Below are 24,151 nucleotides of genomic sequence, written 5' to 3' on the forward strand. Positions count from 1 at the left end.
ATCACCTCTCCTCTCGCGCTGTTTTCAATCTCCCGACTGACTCTCCTCTCGCGCTGTTTTCAATCTCCCAATCACCTCTCCTCTCACGCTGTTTTCAATCTCCCAACTGACTCTCCTCTCACGCTGTTTTCAATCTCCCAATCACCTCTCCTCTCGCGCTGTTTTCAATCTCCCAATCACCTCTCCTCTCACGCTGTTTTCAATCTCCCAATCACCTCTCTTCTCGCGCTGTTTTCAATCTCCCAATCACCTCTCCTCTCGCGCTGTTTTCAATCTCCCAATCACCTCTCCTCTCGCGCTGTTTTCAATCTCCCAATCACCTCTCCTCTCGCACTGTTCAATCTCCCAATCACCTCTCCTCTCCCAACTTCCAACACAAATATTTAATATTTAAATATGAGCAGTGGAAACTAGCTGCTGTGGTAACCTGAAGTATTTCCTGCTGTTGGTAAGCCCATGCCACCCAGCCACTGGAGAATCCAAGGCCTATACTTGTATGACTTGGATGCAATTATATAGCTGGGCTTTTCTTCAGCTGTGTGACTGGTACCTCACACCTGGTCTGTCCAACAACAGCAAGAACAATGATAATACAGTAAGAGGGCTGAATACATTTTTAAAATTATTATTATTACCATAACATCAAAAACCCACCAACGTTTAAAAGAGAAGTAAATCAAGTGCAGCAGTAGTGGTTAAATGCTGCTAAAGCTCTAGATTGTCAAAGAAAGAGACATAATACAGCACAACAGTTTGAAGCCCTATGAAAGAATGAGTTAGGCTGCAGTTAAGATACATGCAGTTTCAGACTGCAAGAACAGATGTTGGTTGTTTGCAGGATGTAACATGCAGGATGTGCATGTTACAGGCCAGGCCAGCATTGTCCTATCTGGAAAGAGTTCAGTCCATGCAGTCTTTGAAGCTCGTGGCACACTGTTTCCTTCATAGTCATTTTAACATTCAATGGGTGCATCCATTTACTCATAAAATTAAAACAATTTTCTAATGAATTTAGAGAGTGCTCAGGAGATCCAAAAGGCTAATGATGACCTTTTTTAAACCCTTCCCATTGCCAAGCCTACATTATGTGAGACCATCTCGTGGAAAGGGCTCTCACACCTTTTTGTTTCAGTGCGTTACTGCACTAAAACCCAGACAAATTTGGGGTATTGTGGTAAAGAGTTCATCGAAGTTATGCAATGGTGAGTTATCAGCTCTGTCTTCAATGGAGGACTAAGGCCCTATGGAACACCACATTGGTAAGAGTCACTGCCTTCAGAGAAAGACTTACATTAACATAGCGCCTTTCTTGACCTCAGGATACTCCAAAGAGCTTTACAGCCAATAAAGTATATTTGAAGTACATTCATTGTTGTTCTATAAAAAACATAGCAGCCAATTTGCACACAGTAAGCTCCTACAAACAGTAATGTGATAATGACCAGGTAATTTGCTTTTTTGTGTGTGGTCTTAATTTAGAGAGAGGGACATAATAAATAGGACTGGAATAGGCCATACAGCCCCTTGATCCTGCTCCACCATTTAATTCAATCATGCCTGAGTTCTGCCCCAACTCCACTTTCCCATGCCCATGCAAAAGATGCAACACCTGCCCCTTCACTTCCTCTCTCCTCACCGTCCAAGGGCCCAAACACTCCTTTCAAGTGAAGCAGCATTTCACTTGCACTTCCCCTAACTTAGTCTACTGTATTCGTTGTTCCCAATGCGGTCTCCTCTACATTGGAGAGACCAAACGTAAACTAGGTGACCACTTTGCAGAACACCTGCGGTTTGTCCGCAAGAAAGACCCAAACCTCCCTGTCGCTTGCCATTTTAACACTCCACCCTGCTCTCTTGCCCACATGTCTGTCCTTAGCTTGTTGCATTGTTCCAGTGAAGCCCAACGCAAACTGGAGGAACAGCACCTCATCTTCTGACTAGGCACTTTACAGCCTTCCGGACTGAATATTGAATTCAACAACTTTAGATCTTGAACTCCCTCCTCCATCCCCACCCCCTTTCCGTTTCTTCTCCCTTCCTTTTGTTTTTTCCAATAATTTATATAGATTTTTCTTTTCCTACCTATTTCCATTATTTTTAAATCTATAACTGTAATAACCTGTTAGTCTTTCCACCCCACCCCCACTAGAGCTGTACCTTGAGTGTCCTGCCATCCATTCTTAATTAGCACATTCGTTTAGATAATATCACCACCTTCAACACCTCTTTGTTCTTTTGTCTGTAACATCTTTTGATTATCTGCTCCTATCACTGCTTGCTTGTCCCTACAACCACATCCCCCCCCACCACTTCTCTTCCCCGCCCCCCCCCCCACCCCCACCTTAAACCAGCTTATATTTCACCCCTCTCTTAATATTACTCAGTTCTGTTGAAGGGTCATGAGGACTCGAAACGTCAACTCTTTTCTTCTCTGCCTATGCTGCCAGACCTGCTGAGTTTTTCCAGGTAATTCTGTTTTTGTTTTTCACTTTCTCACCTGTTCCCTAAAGCTCTTGATTCCTTGAGAGAACAAAAATTTGTCTATCTCAGCCTTAAATATGCTCAATGATGGAGCATCCACAACCCTCCAGGATAGAGAATTCGAATGCTTTGAGTGAAGATATTTCTCCTTATCTCAGTCGTAAATGATTGTCCCTTTATACTGAGACTGTGTCCTCATATCTAGATTTCCTAGACTGGGAAAACAACCCTCAGTGCCGACGCTGTCAAGGTATATAAATATTGGACAGGACACCAGAGAAAACTTGCCTGTTCTTCAACAAAATAGTACCATAGGATTATCTACATCCAGCTGCCAGGCCCGACAGGGGCTGCGTTTAACGTGCCTTCTAAGATCTCACACCCTCCAATGCCACAGCACTCCCTCAGTACTGCACTTAGGCATCAGTCTTAAGTGGGACTTGAACCCACAACCTTCTGATTCAATAAGACTGAGAACAAAAATAAGGCAACACACACCCTTTTTAAAGAGAAACAGCGCGGGCAGGAACATTTTCATTCAGTGAATTGACACATCTGCGCCCAGTTTTAGATTTGTACACATTTCATGGAAAAAAAATTTTAAATTACAGTTTTCAGTAAGTAGTGCAAGATTTTGTCTAGTTCCTTTTTTCCAGATTGCAAATCCTGCTGCAGTTCATACAGTCTCTTTTCCGTTGGCACTGAATCTGCTTGTGGAAATATTCTATCCCGCATATGAATATGGTGGAATCCCCTTCACACCCAATCCAGTAACCTGGAAAATAAAATAAAATGGTATTCATTCATTTGGAAACTTCTCATTTATTACCTCAGCACATGAATATCTGTCCTTGAATGGAGCAAACCCTCAGCTCACACTGTGAATAATCTTACATTAAGTTTAGTCAGACTCGCCTCCTATGAAGCTCCGCAGTGGTTAAGGTAGCAAGTACTTGAGCTGCAGATCCTAGAAAGATTTCAGCATTTACCCTGAGACTCAGCTCTGAAGAAGGGTCACACGGACTCGAAACATTGGCCGGGACTTTCCAGCCCCGTCGCGGACGGGACCCGCCGTGGGCGAGGCGGCGCCCCAGCCAGACATCCACTGACTTGCGGCGGGACCAGAAGATCGTGGCAGTAGGCGGGTGCGGAAAATCCCGCCGGTTAACTCTGTATCTCTCTCCACAGATGCTGCTGGACCTGCTGAGTTTTTCCAGCATTTTCCGTTTTTGTTGGTAGGAAAGCTGCTGGACTAGGTGAAGGGCAAGTTAGGCCAGGATCTTCACTCCAGTTTGCTATTTAGCGATCTCTGCTTTGATTTAGCGATCTGTGTGAATGGCAGCTGAAAAATGGATCATACTTGGCTGTGGTATCTGCACAGACAAATAGCCTGCTAAATGCTCAGTGTCTGGCTTCAATCTTTCAACTCTGGCCACTTGAGCCAGATGGGGTCTGTCTTCCATTATCTCTCTGATGTATTAGTGTCTTAAAAGAGGAGAGAAGCCAAACGGCCAAATGCTCCTTTAAATTTGACCCGATCACTGATTGTAGTTAGCATATGGTAAGACAATTCCACAAACCTTAAAAATGCCACCAGCCTGTGGCTCTCTCCGAAGTGACTCTTCGTCCATTCTTTTGGTAGCCGTTGTTACATAAAGATCAGAATAATCCTTTCCCCCAAAGCAGCAGGATGTAGTTTTGCTAACAGGCAGTTTCACTGTCTGCATCCTTTTACCTAAAAGAAACATTCCACCTTGGTCACTTGTACAATTATGTGCAGTGAGCTAAGTTGCAATCCCTATTATGAGTGCAACACTGAGAGCAAGAAGACCCTGTACAGTATATTAGCAGCTGGGCTCAGGTGGAAGCAGGGCTGTACGGACAATGGATTTAGATGGTAATTGGATGGGAAAAATTAATGACAATGAACAGGACAAATGGATAGTAATGGAAGAGAGAAAAATAAATGTCAACGAATGGGAGAAGGAAGGGGGTGGCAACAGAAGAAAGGGTTAGTCATTTGGTAGTACAGACCTTGAGTATTGCTGAAAAATGAGACATATCTAAACTTTTCCTCTTGTACCCATCAGGACACTCGCAAGAATACCAATATTAGGGAAAAAATAACAACTTATACTGTATGTGAAGAGAGTGCTGATTGATTGGAAAGCTTAGAAGCGTCTTTTTTTTCAGAAGAAAGGGACATGGATGGTAATCCAGGGGCTAGGGAGCTAGGGAGTGATGTGTTAACAACAAGAAAACTCAAGCTTGTAACAAGGAAAAAACTCAAAAGATGCTACATTCTATTCACTTTCCTGTAGGCCTCAGAAACAATAAGATCTGGGGAAGAAAATACAGGCCTTCGAAAAGTGGATACTAAGACCTATGCTAAAAACTCTTTTGTACAGACCATAAGACAAATGAAGAGATGAAATGAAGAGACAAAGAACTCTAAAAAGTGACATCCAGAAAATAAAACGTCAGTATTTCGGCCATTTGATCAGAGCTAAAAAGCTACAGAGATCTCTTCTAGAGGGCAAGGTGGAGGGCAGCAGAAAGAAGGGCTGATATAGGCATAGTTGGATGAGGATGTCACAGAGCGGTTGCAGGCGAGCTAAATTGGGTGTGTGAGGATGGCGCAAGACAGACGCTACCATAGCAGCGGATCTTCTGGTAGGCACAGCTACCAGTAGCAGCAGGGAGGGGTGAAGAAGTTGGGTGCAGAACTTGACTCTGGGGAGGGAGAATGCCAACATTTGCTGGGGAATGCAAACAGGGTACCAGCTCAATGGGACTGAATGGGAGCAGAGGTAGCATGAACTGGAGGATTGGAGGAGAAAAGAGGTCCAGCCTTTTCACCACTGCCACTTGACTGAGGCATATCTCCAGGGTCAGAACCTCCAGTCACCACACAGTTACTCATTGACCCTAGCTGACTTTCAAACGGCATTGACATTTGATTTAAAGGTTCAGCTTATTTGATACAAAAGTTTTATCCTGCTTCTAAAATAAATCTTGTTGGCTTATCCTATTTATCCAAATGCAGCCAGCACTTCTTCAGCAACAGCTTCCCTTCCTACCCCACACCTTCAACTCTCGAGTCCCCGGATATCTATCCTTGGATACATCCCCTCCCCTATCGTCACTGCCATCACCTGCAAGTGCAGAATCAGCTCTGTATGCCAATGAATATCATCACTTTTCCACCTCCTCTCAATCCAATGAACACCTCCGTTGTGTAAAACATCATAGAGTGATAGGGTCATTACAAAACAGAAGGAGGTTATTCGGCCCATCAAGTCCATGCCAGCTTTCTGTAGGGCAATCCAGTCAGCGCCATTCCCCCACTCTAACCCCGTAGCCCTGCAAGTTTTTTTCCCTCAACAGCCCATCCAGTTTATTTTTGGAATCATTGATCATTTCTGTTTCCACCACCCTTGTGGGCAGTGAGTTCCAAGCTATTACCACTCACTGCATAAAAAAGTTCTTCCTCACATTCCCCAAAACCTTAAATTTGTGTCCCCCTCCTCCTCATAACATCAGCTAATGGGGACAGTGTTTTATTGTCATCATGTCAGGACTTGTTATAATCTTGTACACCTCTATCAAATCTCGCCTCAATCTCCTTTGCTCCAAGCAGAACAGTCACAGATTCTCCAACCTAACCTTGTAGCTAAAATCCCTCGTCTCTGGAAGCTTTCTTTCAAATCTCCTCTGCACTCTCTCTCGAGGACTCTGACATCCTTCCTAAAGGACGGTGACAATCTATGTCTGAGCCAAAACATCCTCTAAAAATATCATTTTTAGTCACTACCAGAAACTCTGCTCCCGTTTTATCTCCCATCCTGCCTACTTGCTCAGGTTGAACCAAACCGCATGAAACTACGGCATCGTTCTCGACCCAGACTTAAGCTTGACGCCCCATCATCCATTTCATCATCATGACCAGTTACCCTCATCTCTGCCACGCTGGGCAGAAGTTTACACCGGCAGGATTTTACGGTCCCGCCGAAGTCAATGGACGCCAAAGTTGAACGGCTCAGCGCATTTTACAGCCCCGCCCCCACTGCAAGGGGGGCCATCAAGTTCCGCCCATTGTATCTGTGTTGGTTGATTTTCAAAAATCTTCACAGCAAAACACCTTACAGTAGAAAACCTGCAAATGGCTTGATTACCTGTCTCTGGGTCGATACGAAGCACTCTTCCACCATTATAACAGGCGACCCAGAGCTTCCCTTCACTGTCAATGCACTGTCCATCAGGAATAACTTCTTCTTTTTCAAGCTTGTAGACGACCCTTCGATTTGCTGTCAAAATAAAGCAGCGTAGAGTTTAACTGTTACAAATCACTCCCAAGGATCTGCCGTCTGGATCGAGCGGTGGAATCTCTCAAGTCAGGACTTTGCGTTACGTGACATTTGAGATTAGCTAGGAGGAGGCCCACCATCACCTCAGGACAACTAAGTCAGGTCAGAAATGCAGCCTTGGTAGCTTCGCCCACATCCCCTAAACAGATACAAATAATTTAGTGCGTTCGTTGTAATACTTACAAATCTTTCCTGTCTGCAGATCATAGTCAAATGCATCGACAGTAAAACATAAACTGTCAATGTAATAGAAGATCTTGTGATCCAGTGACCAGTCTAGACCATTGGAAACATCCACCTGATCAAAGTGTTTGACTACAGAACGGTCAGCCTGCAACGCGTAAAGAGATCCCTGGTGCCTCTCAAATTCACCAGGGCGGGTCTCCATTCCCATGGTGCCTGAAACAAAAGATCTTATTAAAAAAGGACTTGAAACAATATAAAGACTGCTGCACCTTCCCTGAACAATCCAGTTCTTAAAATCTCAAAATAGCACAACTAATGGGAACAGGTTTGAATTGTTTATTAAGATATTTCACCACTGCCCACCTAAAACACGCAAACATAAAGTTTCTCCATCCTTTGAAGGCAGAGATAACTATCATTTTTGTGAGGCGACACTAACTTTCAGCAGGCAATCCAACAATAAGGGGCATCCTAGCCCCAGAGGCATCCTCACCCCACCATGTAAAGACACATTTTCCAGCAGGTTGGCTGGATACCAGGCAGGACCCATGGCTAATTTCCAACTTTCCACCAACTCCCCAAATTTCTCCGAGGGCAGAATTTTGCCCTTGGCGGGCGGACTCAGCGGGGGCGGAGGGCAGTCGGGGAGCAGACCATCGCCTATGATCGGCACCGCACCGCAATTTCACACTGGCAGGCCAATTAAGGCCCGTCAGAGTGAAACGCCAGTGGCAGCACTGAGCGCTGAGCGCTGCCTGTGCGGTGGGAGGGGGAGAGGGCGAGCAAGCCAAGCAGAAACTTCGCGCATGCGCGCGAGTGAGCACTTCAATCCCCCCGGGGCACAGAGCTGCCTCAGGGAGATGAGGCGCTGTTTAAAAAAAAATGAAGAAAATAAAAACATCATAAAACACGTCCCCTCATTTGACTCTGTCACACGAGCAGCAGCATGTTATTAATTCAATTGTAGAACTTTTATTTTATTTTTATTTGCTTTTGGAAACCTCATCCCGCCCGTGGATGAGGTTTCCAAAAAAAATGCAAAGACTGCTTGACGCTTAATTGATTATTTAATGGCCTTCACGGGCCTTTTAATGGTCAGCGGGCGCGCTCCCGACTCTGACGCGCACCCGCCAACCGAGCTATCACACAACTGCGCGTTGACGTCAGCACGCTCAGCCGACATCAATGTGTGTCATTTCACGCTCGAGTGGGTCGGGAGTGCACCCGCCCACCGAGCAAAAATTTCTGCCCCAAGTCTGAATAGATTGAAGCCAACCACAGCTACCCTACCTGAACTCAACCTACTCATCACAGACAATGGAGTGAACTAGGTACCTTCCTGATTATATTGCTCAGTATCACACGTGTTCATGCATCAGCTATGGCTTGATACTACTCATGTCTATGAGATAGGAAGTTTGGGGGTTCAAGTCCAACTCCAAGGCAGTACTGAGGGAGTACTGTCTTTTGAATGGAACCTTAAGCCAAGGCCCCATCAGTTCTCTAAGGGTGGACATAAAAGATCCCATGCCCTATTCAAACATGAGGAAGGGGAGTTACCTCTGGTGTCTTTAGCCAATTTTCAATCCCTCCCTACTTAGAATCTGGAATGCACTGCCTGAGAGTGTCGTGAGGGCAGAGTTAATCATGGGTTTCAAAAGACAATTGGATAAGCACCTGAAGAGAAAAAAAGTGGCAGGGCTACAGGGAAAGGGCTGGGGAGTAGGACTAGCTGATTTTCTCTTGCAGAGAAACAACATGAACAAGTCAGGCTGAATGGCCTCCTTCTGTGCTGCAACCTATCAATGATTCAATCAACATCACAGAAAAACAAACTATCACACTGAGGTTTGTGGGAACTTGCTGTGCACAAGTTACATTACAACAAATTCCACATTTCAAAAGTTTTTCATTGGCTGTAAAGCTGTTTGTGATGTTCTGAGGTTGTGAACAGCACTTTATAAATCTTTCTTTTTGACCTGTTCTGTTGGATATCTGGTACAGCAGTACTGATGTTTGGTACATGATACTGAAAGCATAAATATTCCTTACTAAATGAACTGAAGTTCAATGTATTTCATTTTTTAAACATTTCTCTGCTCCATGACTGTTTACCTAATTATGGCAAATTAGCCATACTTTATGTGACAGAAACAAATGGAAATATGACAGTCAGAATAAGTAACAAATGTATTGTTAAGCATTGTAACTGAACATTTCATTTCACAACTTATTTTAGTGAAACATGCCTGAATTTAATAATTTTATTTACGTTATTTCAAAAATGGTTGATAATTACTCAAGCCCCATCACCATCTCATTTCAGTATCACACAACCAGCTCTCAAAAATGACCCTAAGATGGGCTAAGATTAGTTTCTTCAGTATATTTAACATTAAAAAAATCATCAAATTCGTTCAATGCCTAAACAGGAATGTCAATAAAATAAACCCACTTAACCAAGGCTTCAGGTTTAAGTAAATGATAATTACATGTGTTTGAGGAACTATGTATATTGTGAGGTTCTGTCCAGTCTGTGAGAACTGGTTTGTGTTCCTGAAACTCATTTCGATTAGAGTTTCACAGTGGTTTCACTGTCTAGCAGTAGGGTGGAACTCCAAAAGTATTTTGTTACTGAAACACGAACCTGGTCACAAACCCACAATATACATTGTTCCTCAAACTCATCTAAATGCTCTTAAAATGGATCCACAGGAAGGCTAAACCCATTACTCCTTAGGTTAAAGCAAAAAACTGCAGATGCTGGAAATCCAAGACAAAAACAAAAAAACCTGGAAAAACTCAGCAGGTCTGGCAGCATCGGCGTAGAGGGACACAGTTAACGTTTCGAGTCCGAATGACCCTTCAACAGAGCTAAGTAAAAATAGAAGAGAGGTGAAATATAAGCTGGTTTAAGGGGGAGTGGGACAAGTAGAGCTGGATAGAGGGCCAGTGATAGGTGGAGATAACCAAAAGATGTCATAGACAAAAGAAAATAAGAGGTGTTGAAGGTGCTAATATTATCTAAGGAATGTGCTAATTAAGGGTAGAAAGCAGGACAAGCAAGGTACAGATAGCCCTATTCAGGGTGGGGTGGGGGGAAGGAATCGAAAAAGGCTAAAAGGTAGAGATAAAACAATGGATGGAAATACATTTAAAAACAATGGAAGTAGGTGGGAAAAGAAAAATCTACATAAATTATTGGAAAAAAAGGGGGGGGATCGGAAAGGGGGTGGGGATGGAGGAGAGAGTTCATGATCTAAAATTGTTGAACTCAATATTCAGTCCGGAAGGCTGTAAAGTGCCTAGTCGGAAGATGGGGTGCTGTTCCTCCAGCTTGCGTTGAGCTTCACTGGAACAATGTAGCAGGCCAAGGACGGACATGTGGGCATGAGAGCAGGGTGGAGTGTTGAAATGGCCAGCGACAGGGAGGTCTGGGTAATGCTTGCGGACAGACCAAAGGTGTTCTACAAATCGGCCACCCAGTCTGCGTTTGGTCTCTCCAATGTAGAGGAAACCGCATTGGGAGCAACGAATGCAGTAGACTAAATTGAGTAAAGTGCAAGTGAAATGCTGCTTCACTTGAAAGGAATGTTTGGGCCCTTGGACGGTGAGGAGAGGGGAAGTAAAGGGGCAGGTGTTGCATCTTCTGCGGTTGCATAGGAAGGTGCCATAGAGGGGGTTGAGGAGTAGGGGGTGATGGAGGAGTGGATCAGGGTATCCCAGAGGGAATGCTCCCTGCGGAATGCCACCAGGCGGGGGTGAAGGGAAGATGTGTTTGGTGGTGGCATCATGCTGGAGTTGGCGGAAATGGTGGAGAATGATCCTTTGAATGCGGAGGCTGGTGGGGTGATAAGTGAGGACAAGGGGGACCCTATCGTGTTTCTGGGAGGGAGAGGAAGATGTGAGGGCAGATGCGCGGGAGATGGGTCGGACACGGTTGAGAGCCCTGTCAACCACCGTTGGTGGAAAAACTCGGTTAAGGAAGAAGGAAGACATTCAGAGGAACTGTTTTTGAAAGTGGCACCATCAGAACAGATGCGACGGAGGCGAAGGAACTGAGAGAATGGGATGGAGTCCTTACAGGAAGCGGGGTGTGAGGAGCTGTAGTCGAGGTAGCTGTGGGAGTCGGTAGGCTTGTAATGGATATTGGTGGACAGTCTATCACCAGAAATTGAGACAGAGAGGTTAAGGAAGGGAAGGGAAGTGTCAGAGATGGACTATGTGAAAATGATGGAGGGGTGGAATTTGGAAGCAAAATTAATAAATTTTTCCAGGTCCAGATGAGAGCATGAAGCAGCACCGAAGTAATCATCGATATACCGGAGAAAGAGCTGTGGGAGGGTGCCAGAGTAGGACTGGAACAAGGAATGTTCCACATACCCCATAAAGAGACAGGCATAGCTGGGGCCATTGCGGATACCCATAGCCACACCTTTTATTTGGAGGAAGTGAGAGGAGTTAAAGGAGAAATTGTTCAGTGTGAGAACAAGTTCAGCTAGACAGAGGAGAGTAGTGTGGATGGGGATTGTTCGGGCCTCTGTACAAGGAAGAAGCTAAGGGCCATCAGACCATCCCGGCCGGGGATGGAGGTGTAGAGGAATTGGACGTCCATGGTGAAGAGGAGGCGGTTGGGGCCAGGGAACTGGAAATTGTTGATATGATGTAGGGTGTCAGAGGAATCACGGATGTAGGTGGGAAGGGACTGGACAAGGGGAGAGAGAAGGAAGTCAAGATAGCAAGAAATGAGTTCCATGGGGCAGGAACAGGTTGACACGATCGGTCTGCCGGGACAGTCCTGTTTGTGGATTTTGGGTAGGAGGTAGAAGCGGGCCGTCCGAGGTTGGGAGACTATCAGGTTGGAAGCTGTGGAAGGAAGATCTCCAGAGGAGATGAGGTCAGTAACAGTCCTGGAAACAATGGCTTGATGTTCAGCGGTGGGGTCATGGTCCAGGGGGAGGTAGGAGGAAGTGTCTGCGAGTTGACGCTCAGCCTCTGCGAGGTTCAACCGAGGTCCGACGCCTCAACAAGAAACTTTGTCTCCTTCTTTCAGGTGCAAAGGAACGCAAGCTCCAACAACTCATCGACACCAACACCCATCCAGGACCCTCCACCCCTGCCTGTCCCTCTGTCCCCACCCCATCTTCCAATCCCAGCCCCGGCTGGCTATTCACTATACCCTCTGACCTTCCCCTCTCCGACGCTGAACGTTCAGTGCTCAGCAAAGGACTTAGCTTCATACCCTTACGCCCTCATCTCAATGAATTTTGGGCTCGGCACGATGCTGAGCTCTTCTTCCGCCGCCTTCGTCTACATGCTTACTTCTTTGGGCAGGAGTCCTCTCCCCGTTCAATGGACCCTTTTATCCACCTCCAATATTCTCCCACCACCTGGACCCCTCCCTCTGGATTCTTACCTTCTCTTGATCTTTTCATTGAGAACAGTCGGCGTGACATTAGTCATCTCAATTTCTCTGCTCCTCTCATCCACTCTAACCTGTCTCTCTCTGAACGTGCTGCACTCCGTTCTCTCAGGTCCAACCCTGACATTGTCATCAATCCCACTGACAAGGGTGGTGCTGTTGTCTGGCGTACTGACCTCTACCTCGCAGAGGCTGAGCGCCAACTCGCAGACACTTCCTCCTACCTCTCCCTGGACCATGACCCCACCACTGAACATCAAGCCATTGTTTCCAGGACTGTTACTGACCTCATCTCCTCTGGAGATCTTCCTTCCACAGCTTCCAACCTGATAGTCTCCCAACCTCGGATGGCCCGCTTCTATCTCCTACCCAAAATCCACAAACAGGACTGTCCCAGCAGACCAATCGTGTCAACCTGTTCCTGCCCCACGGAACTCATTTCTTGCTATCTTGACTGCATTCTCTCTCCCCTTGTCCAGTCCCTTCCCACCATATCCATGATTCCTCTGACACCCTACATCATATCAACAATTTCCAGTTCCCTGGCCCCAACCGCCTCCTCTTCACCATGGACGTCCAATCCCTCTACACCTCCATCCCTGACCGGGATGGTCTGATGGCTCTCCGCTTCTTCCTCAAACAGAGGTCTGAACAATCCCCATCCCACCACTACTCTCCTCCGTCTGGCTGAACTTGTTCTCACACTGAACAATTTCTCCTTTAACTCCTCTCACTTCCTCCAAATAAAAGGTGTGGCTATGGGTACCCGCATGGGCCCCAGCTGTGCCTGTCTCTTTATGGGGTATGTGGAACATTCCTTGTTCCAGTCCTACTCTGGCCCCCTCCCACAACTCTTTCTCCGGTACATCGATGATTAATTCGGTGCCGTTTCATGCTCTCGTCTGGACCTGGAAAAATTTATTAATTTTGCTTCCAATTTCCACCCCTCCATCATTTTCACATGGTCTATCTCTGACACTTCCCTTCCCTTCCTTGACCTCTCTGTCTCAATTTCTGGTGATAGACTGTCCACCAACATCCATTACAAGCCTACCGACTCCCACAGCTACCTCGACTACAGCTCCTCACACCCCACTTCCTGTAAGGACTCCATCCCATTCTCTCAGTTCCTTCGCCTCCGTCGCATCTATTCTGATGATGCCACTTTCAAAAACAGTTCCTCTGAATGTCTTCCTTCTTCCTTAACCGAGGTTTTCCACCCACGGTGGTTGACAGGGCCCTCAACCGTGTCCGACCCATCTCCCGCGCATCCGCCCTCACACCTTCTTCTCCCTCCCAGAAACATGATACGGTCCCCCTTGTCCTCACTTATCACCCCACCAGCCTCTGCATTCAAAGGATCATTCTCCACCATTTCCGCCAACTCCAGCATGATGCCACCACCAAACACATCTTCCCTTCACCCCCCCCCGTTGGCGTTCCACAGGGATCGTTCCCTCCATGTCACCCTGGTCCACTCCTCCATCACCCCCTACTCCTCAACCCCCTCCCATGGCACCTTCCCATGCAACCGCAGAAGGTGCAACACCTGCCCCTTTACTTCCCCTCTCCTCACCGTCCAAGGGCCCAAACACTCCTTTCAAGTGAAGTATCATTTCACTTGCACTTCCCTCAATTTTGTCTACTGCATTCGTTGCTCCCAATGCGGTTTCCTCTACATTGGAGAGACCAAACGCAGACTGGGTGACCGCTTTGCAGAACACCTTTGGTCTGTCCGCAAGCATTACCCAGACCTCCCTGTCGCTGGCCATTTCAACACTCCACCCTGCTCTCATGCCCACATGTCCGTCCTTGGCTTGCTGCATTGTTCCAGTGAAGCTCAACGCAAACTGGAGGAACAGCACCTCATCTTCCGACTAGGCACTTTACAGCCTTCCGGACTGAATATTGAGTTCAACAATTTTAGATCATGAACTCTCTCCTCCATCCCCACCCCCTTTCTGATGCCCCTCTTTTTTTTCCAATAATTTATGTAGATTTTTCTTTTTCCACCTATTTCCATTATTTTTAAATGTATTTCCATCCATTGTTTTATCTCTACCTTTTAGCCTTTTTAGATTCCTTCACCCCACCCCACCCCCACTAGGGCTATCTGTACCTTGCTCGTCCTGCTTTCTACCCTTAATTAGCACATTCCTTAGATAATATTATCACCTTCAACACCTCTTATTTTCTTTTGTCTATGACATCTTTTGGTTATCTCCACCTATCACTGGCCCTCTATCCAGCTCTACTTGTCCCACCCCCTCCCCCCCTTAAACAAGCTTATATTTCACCTCTCTTCTATTTTTCCTTAGTTCTGTTGAAGGGCCATTCCGACTCGAAACATTAACTGAGTTCCTCTACGCCGATGCTGCCAGACCTGCTGAGTTTTTCCAGGTACTTTTGTGTTTGTTTTGAACCCATTACTCCGTTTTGTTTATTTTAACTTAAGTCCGAGCACAGTGGGCGATTCACAAAGTCTGCAAGAGAACCATGAACTAGAGTTTATATTTGTAACCAAACACTGCAGTGAGTTGCAGCAGACTTCCACCAGGATTTAGTTACAGCAGCAATGCTTAAAAACACCAACACCAAAAAAAAAACTTGTATTTTTATGTAGCGCCTTTAACATGGTAAAACATGCCAAAGTGCTTCATTGGAGTGCTGTGTGGGTCAAAATCCTGGAACTCCCTCCCTAATAACACCGTGGGAGTAGCTTTCCCAGACGGACTGCGGCGGTTCCAGAAGGCGGCTCCCTTCCACCTTCTCAAGGGCAATTAGCGATGGGCAATAAATGCCAGTGAAGCCCACATCCCATTAAATGAATAAAAGCAGCAACAAACAAAATTTGACACTGAACCACAAAAGGAGCAGGTCAGGTAATCAACAGCTTGAAAAAAGTGGGTAGGTTTTAAGGAGTGTTTTAAAGGACGAGAACTCAAGAGGAGAAACGGGTTTAGGGAGGGCTGCCAAAGATGCAGTGATTAAATTCAGGGACGCGCAGGAGGCCAGAATTGGAGGAGCGCAGAAATTTCAGAGGGTTGCACTGTTGTAGGGCTGGAGGAGATTACAGTGATAGGAATTGGGCAGGGCCAATATGGATCAACAAGCAGAGGTCTGATGTGTGGACGGGACTTGGTGCAAGTAAGGATGCAGCCAGTAGCGTTTCAGAAGAACTCAAGTTTATGGAGGGTGGAACATGGGAGGCTGTCCATAGAATTGGCATAGTCAAGTCTTTAAATCACAAAAGGCATGAGTGTGGGTTTCAACATCACACGACTGAGGCGGGGCAGAGTCAGGCAATGTTATGAAGACACATTTCAAATTGTCAAACCTGCAAGAAAGCGTCCAGCAGGATCCACTTTGCCATCATTGAATCTGATGTTTGTTTTCTCATTATCGATCGGTGCTATGTCAGTAACCTCTTTTTTCTCCCAGTCCAAAAATGAAAATGTTTTTCCTTTGGCCAGGACGTATCCTCCAGTGCGACGGGGAGCAACAGCCCCAACTGGAGCATCTGGAAAATGCAGGGGATGAGCAAGGAGCTATCACATTTAAAATAACTTTAACATTAAATTGTCACTTTCAAAACTATGTGGCAACAAATCAACCGGAAGAATAAATTTACTCTTAGTGTATCCAACTCACACAAGGTACAACAAGAACTTGGATTTATCTAGCACCTTTAATGTAGTGAAATGTCCCAAGGCACTTCACAGGAGGGTTATCAAAGAAAAATTGACCCTGAGCAAAAGAAGGAGGCGCTTGAGACAAGTGATTTAAAGCTTGGTAAAGAGGTACGTACATCTTAAAGGAGGAGATGTGGGAGCATGTGTAGGTTTAGGGAGGGAATTCCAGAGCTCAGAGCATAGGTGGCTGAAGGCATGGCCACCAATGGCGGGATGAAGGAGGTGGCAGTGCACAACAGACCACAACTGGTAGAGCGTCGAGGCCTTGGAAGGTTGAAGAGCTGGCAGAGATTACAGAGGTGAGTAAGGGCAAGGCCAAGGCAGGACTTGAGCATCCGTTAAACTGTTCCTTCACTGTCGCTGGGTCAAAATCCTGGAACTCCCTTCCTAACAGCACTGTGGGTGTGCCTACACCACATGGACTGCACCGGTTCAAGAAGGCAGCTCACCACCAGCATCTCCAGGGCAATTAGGGATGGGCAATAAATGCTGGCCCAGCCAGCGAAGCCCACAACCCATAAACGAATACATTAAAAATTGAGGATGAAAATTTTTTAAATTGAGATATTGGTGTACCAGGAACTGATGTAGATCAGTAAGCACAGGGGTGATAGATGAATGGTTAGGATACAGGTAGCAGAGTTTTGGATGAACTTAAATTTATGGAGGGCAGAATATTGACCTGAAATGCCAACTCTGTTTCTCTCCACAGATGCTGCCTGATCTGCTGGGTATTTCCAGCACTTCTGTTTGTATTTCACACGGACATGCATTTTCCCGCAGGAAACTAATTAAGAGGATACAAATACAGGTCATCAAGAAATAGCAGTGGTGAGAAAATAGTAGTGGCGAGAAAAGGGGTGGTGAGAACACTTGGAAAGCATTAATGGGATTAGACAGTCAGCATGGGTTTATGAAAGGGAAATCATGCTTAACTAGTCTATTGGAGTTTTTTTAGGATGTAAGCAGTAGAATAGATAAGGGAGAACCAGTGGATGTGGTGTATTTGGATTTCAAGAAGGCTTTTGATAAGGTCCCACATAAGAGGCTAGTGGGAAAAATTAAAGTACATGGGATTGGGGGTAATATAAGGGCATAGATTGAGAATTGGTTGACAGACCGGAAACAGAGAGTGGGAATAAATGGGTCTTTTTCCAGATGGCGGGCAGTGATTAGTGGTGTACCACAGGGATCAGTGCTTGGGTGCCAGCTATTCACGATATATATATAAATTACTTGGATGAGGAAACCAAATGTAATATTTCCAAGTTTGCTGACAACACAAAACTGCGTGGGGTTGTGAGGAGGATGCAAGGAGACTTCAGGGCTATTTGGACAAGTTGTGTGTGTGGGCAAACACATGGCAGATGCAGTATAATGTGGATAAATGTGAAGCTATATGCTTCAGTGTGAAACAGAAAGGCAGAGTATTATTTAAATGGTGATATATTGGGAAATGTGGGTGTACAAAGGGATCTGGGTGTCCTTGTACACCAGTCAATGAAAGTAAATAGGCAGATGCAGCAAGCAATCAGGAAGGCAAATGGTATGTTGGGCTTCATTGTAAGAGGATTTGAGTTCAGAAGTAGGGATGTCTTTCTGCAGTTATACAGGGCCTCGGTGAGACCACATCTGGAGTATTGCACATAGTTTTGGTCTCCCCACCTAAGAAAGGATACAATTGCCATACAGGGAGTGCAGCGAAGGTTCACTAGGCTGATACAGGAGATGGCAGGACTGTAATTTGAGGAGAGATTGGTTTGACTGGGCCTGTATTCACAAGAGTTTAGAAGAATGAGAGGGGATCTGATTGAAACATATAAAATTCGAACGGGGCTAGACAGACTAAATGGAGGGAGGATGTTTCCCCTGGTTGGGGAGCCTAGAAACAGGGGCCACAGTCTCAAGGATACAGGGCAGGCCATTAAGGACTGACATGAGGAAAAATATCTTCACTCAGAGGGTGGTCAACCTGTGGAATTCTCTACCACAGAAGGCTGTGGAGGCCGGGTCACTGAGTATATTCAAGAAAGAAATTGATAATTTTTTGGATATTAGGGGCATCCTAATAATGGAGAGAAAGCGGGAATATGGCGTTGAGATAGAGGATCAGCCATGATCATATTGAATGGCGGAGTAGGCTCGAAGGGCCGAATGGCCTACTCCTGCTCCTATTTTCTATGTTAAAAAGGATGACAGAAGGAAATATGAAGAATATGACCTTTAGTGTCTCCACCCGAAAGAAAAGGTCAATATTGGAACCGTTCTGTAGTTTAGTGACGTGGGGAATTGGTACAGCCAATGGCTGTGTCCATGCTTACTTGATTCCTAACTAAAGTGAGGTATAAATTCTTACCAACATGGACTTTCTCTACTATGTTACTGGCAGGATTCCACCTGTACACATTCTGTTCAGCGATGTCCACATAGAGCAGTGTGCCATGTTTTTCCTCCCAAACAGGACTTTCTCCAAGCGAGTATTTCTCTTTCAAAACACATTCAATTTTGACGGAGGCCATCACCTGAAACAAAAAGGTAGTCATTGCTGGGTTAGCTAGATCTTTCTACCATTCACTGTAACAGGAACATGAAAGCTGATTTACTTCATTGGCCTGAATTTTGCTCTCGTCGGGCGGGCTCGGCGGGAGCAGGCAGGGTCAATCGGGAAGCTGCCCGCTGCCCGCGATCAGCTCCGCACCGCGATTTCACACGGTTGGGCCAATTAAGGCCCGTCCAGCGTGGATCACGAGCAGTAGCGCTGAGCTCTGCCTGTGCAGGCAGGGGGAGGAGGGAGAGCTGGGCCTCTGGGAGATTGAAGCACTTTTTAAAAAAATTAATAAATACAGTAAAAAATAAATGAAACATGTCCCCTCATCTGACTGTGTCACGTGAGATGGGACATGTTTTTAATGTCAAAATAAAGGTTTTATTTAATTAGTATTAGCTTTGGGAAACCTCTTGTGGTGAAATCCTCCCGCTTGTGGATGAGGTTTCCTAAAAAATGTAAAGGCCGCTTGGCCTATTCGCCTGCCCGCCGACCGTTAAGTTGGACGGGCAGTGTAAATTTCAAGTTAATTAGGTCCTTAATGGCCTTAATAGGCCTTTCAGTTATCGGCAGACGCGCAGCCGACTCCAGCGCGCGCCCACCGAACAAAATATCACGCGAGTGCGCGATGATGTCGGGACGCACACCCGATGTCATCGCACATCATATTACATTCTGGCGTGTCGGGTGCGCGAGCGCACGACGAAGGTAAAATTCAGGCCATAAACTGTGCCGTATATATGCCAAATGTTCACGATGCTGGCAAGATAACGGACATGAGCCTTCTTCTTGAACCACTGCCCAATCCAATTCCAGTTACAGTAGCTTAATGGTTATGATACTAGGCTTATGGTTTTGTTACCTTTAGAATTTTCCTCAGGCCATTTTTTTGAGTTACCGGCCTTTTGAAACCGGTGGTCAACTTTTGCTAGTTTTCTAGATTGATGTGTGGGATGCAGGTTGGTGCCTACGATTCCTCAGGTGGCGGATTCCTGATATCCGACAGGATTTGGCATATTCCTAGATCAGGCGTTTTACACCCGCAAAGTGAGGGGGGGCAAAGAGGTTGAACTGAGAAATTGCCGTTTTCCCTCAGTTCAGCATCCACAAAATTTTCAAATGAAATGCAATTTTTTTCCTTGCAAAAAATCAATGCTGGGAACTCAAAACCATCTAGCTCAGGGAACAAGAGTACTACACTTAGCTAACAAACCTTAATTTAATTTATTTTAACTAATAAGTGATAATGGGTTCAGATTGAGGCCTGAATAAATTATAAGTGATACAACATTCTAACAGATTTTGGGTTTCTAATGATAAAGTTCCTGTGATATTTATTAAAATAAAACAAAATAGTCATGTCTAATTAATGAATAATCCCTATGTACAGTTCATCTACCCTTGTATCAGCATTAGTATCAAGGTCAATCACCTTGCAGGTTATGCCTGTACTTTACATTAAACTAATCCATAGCCCCTAACACAAGTAGATGACTTCTTTGGGCTGCCTTAAAGTCTTGCTGTTTTAAATGTGTTTTTCTTGGCTTTGCAATTCAATTTGCAGGCTTTCTGTGATGATGGGAGTGGAGTTTCATGACTCATAATGTGAGAAGGGCGTCTGGAAGAAACGCAACAAAATGACATTCCCGGTGGCAAGCAGAGCCAATAGCAACCACCTTTACCACTGATTCAACCCCCCGCTTGTTTGAGACTCTTTAAATTTTATCCCCTTCCCTCCTACTTTGTTCCATTAACACTGGGGGTCACATTTTTAAATGTCTGTGGAGGCAAGACCAGAGACAGACAGGCCCACAATTTCCCACCACTGGTCTCCATCTCCATCTCCATCTCCATTTGCCATCATGCTTCTGTCTTTGGGCCATTTTGAAACGTGAAACCAGCGGGTTGCCAATTAGGCATCATTAAGGGCCTAATAAGACCACTTGACCAATGGTGACTGCAATTTTCCAGTTGGCATGTGAGACACCGCCCCTCCCCACCTCCCCCTATACCACCCTCCACCCCAACCCGCTAAGGCTGAAACACAGCCCGGAGATGGAGGCAGCCTTCGACCACAGATTGGGAGGCCAGTACAACAATTCTTGACACCGCACCCCTCACCCTGCAGCTGCAGCCGCAGTCTGCCCTGTGAAGAGAATTCTCCCTCCAATGGTCTGGCAGCTTGGCCACTTTGAATTTCACCTTGTCAAAAAGTCTTCAAGCCTCAAGATGGAGGTGCCTTCTCACTCTCCTACCTACATTGGGAGCTCCCACCTTCAACAATGACAGTGATGACCTCTCAGTTCTGAAGGGCCTCCTATTAGTCTTCCGAGTTCAGGAGCTCACCCACCACCCTTAAAAGCGTGGCAAGCTCAATCCCTCAGCAATAATTAGGTCAGGCCCACAGAAATCACATCAGGTGTCAGGTGCCAATGCCTGGGATGTTGGGATCCAGAACTATGCTTGATATTGGGGTCCCAACTCAAGAACTAAAATCCAGCTGTGGATGTCAGGAATAGTCAATTTTTTTTCTTCTTTCATGGGATGTGGGTGTCGCTGGCAAGCCCAGCATTTGTTGCCCTTCCCTAATTGCCCTTGTGAATATGTCAGATGATGCATTCCCATCACCAACATCATTTAATTTGAGTACCGTCATGGAGAGCCATCATCTTGATCACGCTGAGTATTGTGCCCCGATCTGGTCATCCAGCAATAATGAAGGCAGTGGCTAAAACAGCCACAAGGCTAATCTCTAGTGATCCCCAGATCTGGTGAGTCGGCACCTCTGTAGCCCCAGCAGTTCCAGGATCGAGTAGTAGCCACTGCTAGAACAGTGGTCAGTCCCCAGAGAAGAAGTGTCATGGACACTGGAGTTCAGGCTAGTCCAGGGATTTTGGACGAGCCAGCCTGGCAGACCCCAGTGAGGGGGAGGCGGTTGGGGGAGGGAGGCTCAAAGGGGTATGATCTTGGGGTATGGGGTGCCTCTGAGAGGTACAGGACCTCCTCCCCTACCCAAGGAGACATCCCCCCTTTCCTGCACACATTAGAAGCTGAAATACCACAAACAAATGTTAAAAGTTATTATATTTAAAATATATTTATCAGAATTTGAAAAGTCTGGCATATTACACAAATATGAAATGTTTTCCAGGGCCAAAGGTGCTCTTCAGTGATAGTTATGATTTAGCATCCCATTAAAAACAGTTACCCTCATTAACAAGGCACAACTTTTTTCATGGGTTTTTAACAGTGACATTACAACATCCAAAGGGCAGCTCTGGTCAGTTCAGTGACCTCTGTTTGACTGTAGTCCACAGGGGCTTCAGCAGTGCACGCATAGAATCACTGGCAGCAACTTCTGAATCTCTGTCCTTAACGGCACATGGGCGGACTCCAGAAGTTAGAGGAGTAAGGGCTGACAGTTTTACTGTCATTACTACCACAAAAGCAGGCCTAAAGAATGATCTACATGGGGACTAGGATGTCCAGATAAGAGGCAAAAATCATGGCATCTGTTGAGAAGCAATTAGGTGCTACAGCGGAATGGGGGTGAGGGGTGGCTGCAGGGACTTTTTGGGATTCAGATGTGCCAAATGGCATTCCTTAACTGTGTTGTACCTTATAATCAAGGGTGTCCAACAGCACTTTGAATGGTCCCGGAGTGTGTGGCTCTATTGCTCTTTTCGGGAAAGTCCCAAGATATAAAAACAGAACTACCTGGAAAAACCAAGATATAGTCAACTCAACCCGGAAGGGGAAAAAAAAATTCGCGGTTCATTCACTGAATTAGTGATCTGGCAAGATAGTAAATCTGTTGTCATTCACACTGACCCTATCTGATTCACACAAATGCATACGGTTGTCGAGAGGTCACCACCAGCGCGGAGTTCTCTTCCAGGAGGTGGATGTTGCCTTTTCCCCCCTCTCTCCCTCCCTCCCACCCTTCACCCAGCCCTGTTAGAATTGCTTTAACGCCGCTTCGGCGGCCCTGCAAAGCTGCTGGTGATTGATCAGGCACCGAGTCTCCGGCCACAGACTCATCCTGCCAGTTCCAAATGGTAACGATACATAGTGGGGGGCGGTGGGGGTTGGGGGAGAGGGGAGGTGGATAAGATCGTCAAAACGTGCCCCTGGAAATTGACAGGAGGAGAGGAAGGAAAGTCTAAAAGAGACGGTAAATACCTGGCAGTTGCACCTTTACTTCGTTGCTTTCGATGTGACGGATTTCAGCTTAAAAGGCAAAGCGACAAAGAGGTCGGTCAATCATTAATGGGAATAAATCCTTCACTGTCACTGGGTCAAAATCCTGGAACTCCCTCCCCAGCAGCACTGTGGGTGTGCCCACGCCACATGGACTGCAAGGGTTCAAGAAGGCAGCTCACCGCCACCTTCTCAAGGGCAATTAGGGATGGGCAATAAATGCTGGCCCAGCCAGGGAAGCCCACATGCCATCAATGCATTAAAAAAAAATGTATTAACCCTGTCAGTACATTTTTTAGATGTAGGTCTCTCTGGTGCGCCTGTCCCTGCTGGATATCCCAAAATTCAAATGCATCCAGCTCCTCTCAACCCCACTTATTCTACAATTGAAATTGAAGATTTTTTTAAAAATGATTTTACAGGTCAGCCTATGTTTGACTTCCTTTCCTACCCCTCTCTCCTTTAAAACGCACCTGCAAGCTATTGCTCACCTGTCCTAATCTCTCCTCATGTGTCTGGATTTCAAAGTTTGCTTGACAACAGGGCTCCTGTGGGATGTTTTACAATGTTAATGGCACTATATAAATGCAAGTTGTTATTGTTGACTATATTGGTGCACAAGCACATTACAGTGGTTGTGTTCCACGTCATCAGGGAACGCCTAAAGGGATTAATTGTTTCCTCCAATCTGAGCTGATAATTGTGACTTTAGTTATTAATCCCAAAGTTGGGACATTCCATTCCCAGTGTAGAGCCAGAATTGACACAATAACTGATCAGATAATCACACAACATGGAGCTTAACTTGCCCAATTTACAGCATTCTTAATTTCTGACCATTGAATCGGGCACACTGACCTCTAGCCCCTACCCCAATTCTCTAATCTACCCACTCTGCAATCAGTTGGAAATCACTGAATTGACGAGAACTTCCCCTTTTATGCTGTAATATCACTGTTAAAAAAAACCCTGAAAAAAATCACAGGTGGCTTTCACTGTCCTTTTGTAGGCAAAAATGCAACAATTTATGCACCATAAACAGCAAATGAGATAACTAACTGGTCCTCGGTGCTGGTTGAGGAATATAAGAACTCACCTGCACTTATTCAAATTGTACCTTGAGATGTTCTGTACCCACCTTTGAAGGCAGCTGGGGCCCCAGTTTAACACCTTATCTGACAATGCAACATTTTTGATCACCACTGAACTGAAGTGTCAGCCTAGATAATGTACCCAAGTCCCTTGGTGGGGCTTGAAC

The 24,151-nt window shown here is 45.8% G+C and overlaps 2 protein-coding genes across 3 annotated transcripts in view; both read right to left on the reverse strand.

Annotated features, from left to right (window-relative positions):
• Window positions 1–24,151, reverse strand: part of LOC144682622 (PI-PLC X domain-containing protein 1-like) — a 705,325-nt gene that overhangs the window by 26,254 nt on the left and 654,920 nt on the right. The window lies entirely within an intron of this gene.
• On the reverse strand, window positions 610–23,014 carry LOC144682623 (regucalcin-like). Of its 2 annotated transcripts, none has more exons than XM_078545127.1 (7): window positions 22,876–23,014; window positions 18,505–18,670; window positions 15,794–15,976; window positions 7,032–7,247; window positions 6,657–6,788; window positions 4,062–4,216; window positions 610–3,256 (listed from the first exon to the last, which is right to left on the reverse strand). In XM_078545127.1, the coding sequence occupies exons 2-7, from the start codon at window positions 18,665–18,667 to the stop codon at window positions 3,206–3,208; spliced, it is 900 nt and encodes a 299-aa protein (XP_078401253.1). In that variant the 5' UTR covers window positions 18,668–18,670; window positions 22,876–23,014; the 3' UTR covers window positions 610–3,205. The 2 variants fall into 2 exon arrangements, with proteins under 2 accessions (XP_078401253.1, XP_078401252.1); XM_078545126.1 differs by lacking the exon at window positions 22,876–23,014 and adding an exon at window positions 22,525–22,563.

This window comes from Cetorhinus maximus, chromosome 7, assembly GCF_964194155.1.
Source record: "Cetorhinus maximus chromosome 7, sCetMax3.hap1.1, whole genome shotgun sequence".
In the NCBI taxonomy this organism is placed as follows: Eukaryota; Metazoa; Chordata; class Chondrichthyes; order Lamniformes; family Cetorhinidae; genus Cetorhinus; species Cetorhinus maximus.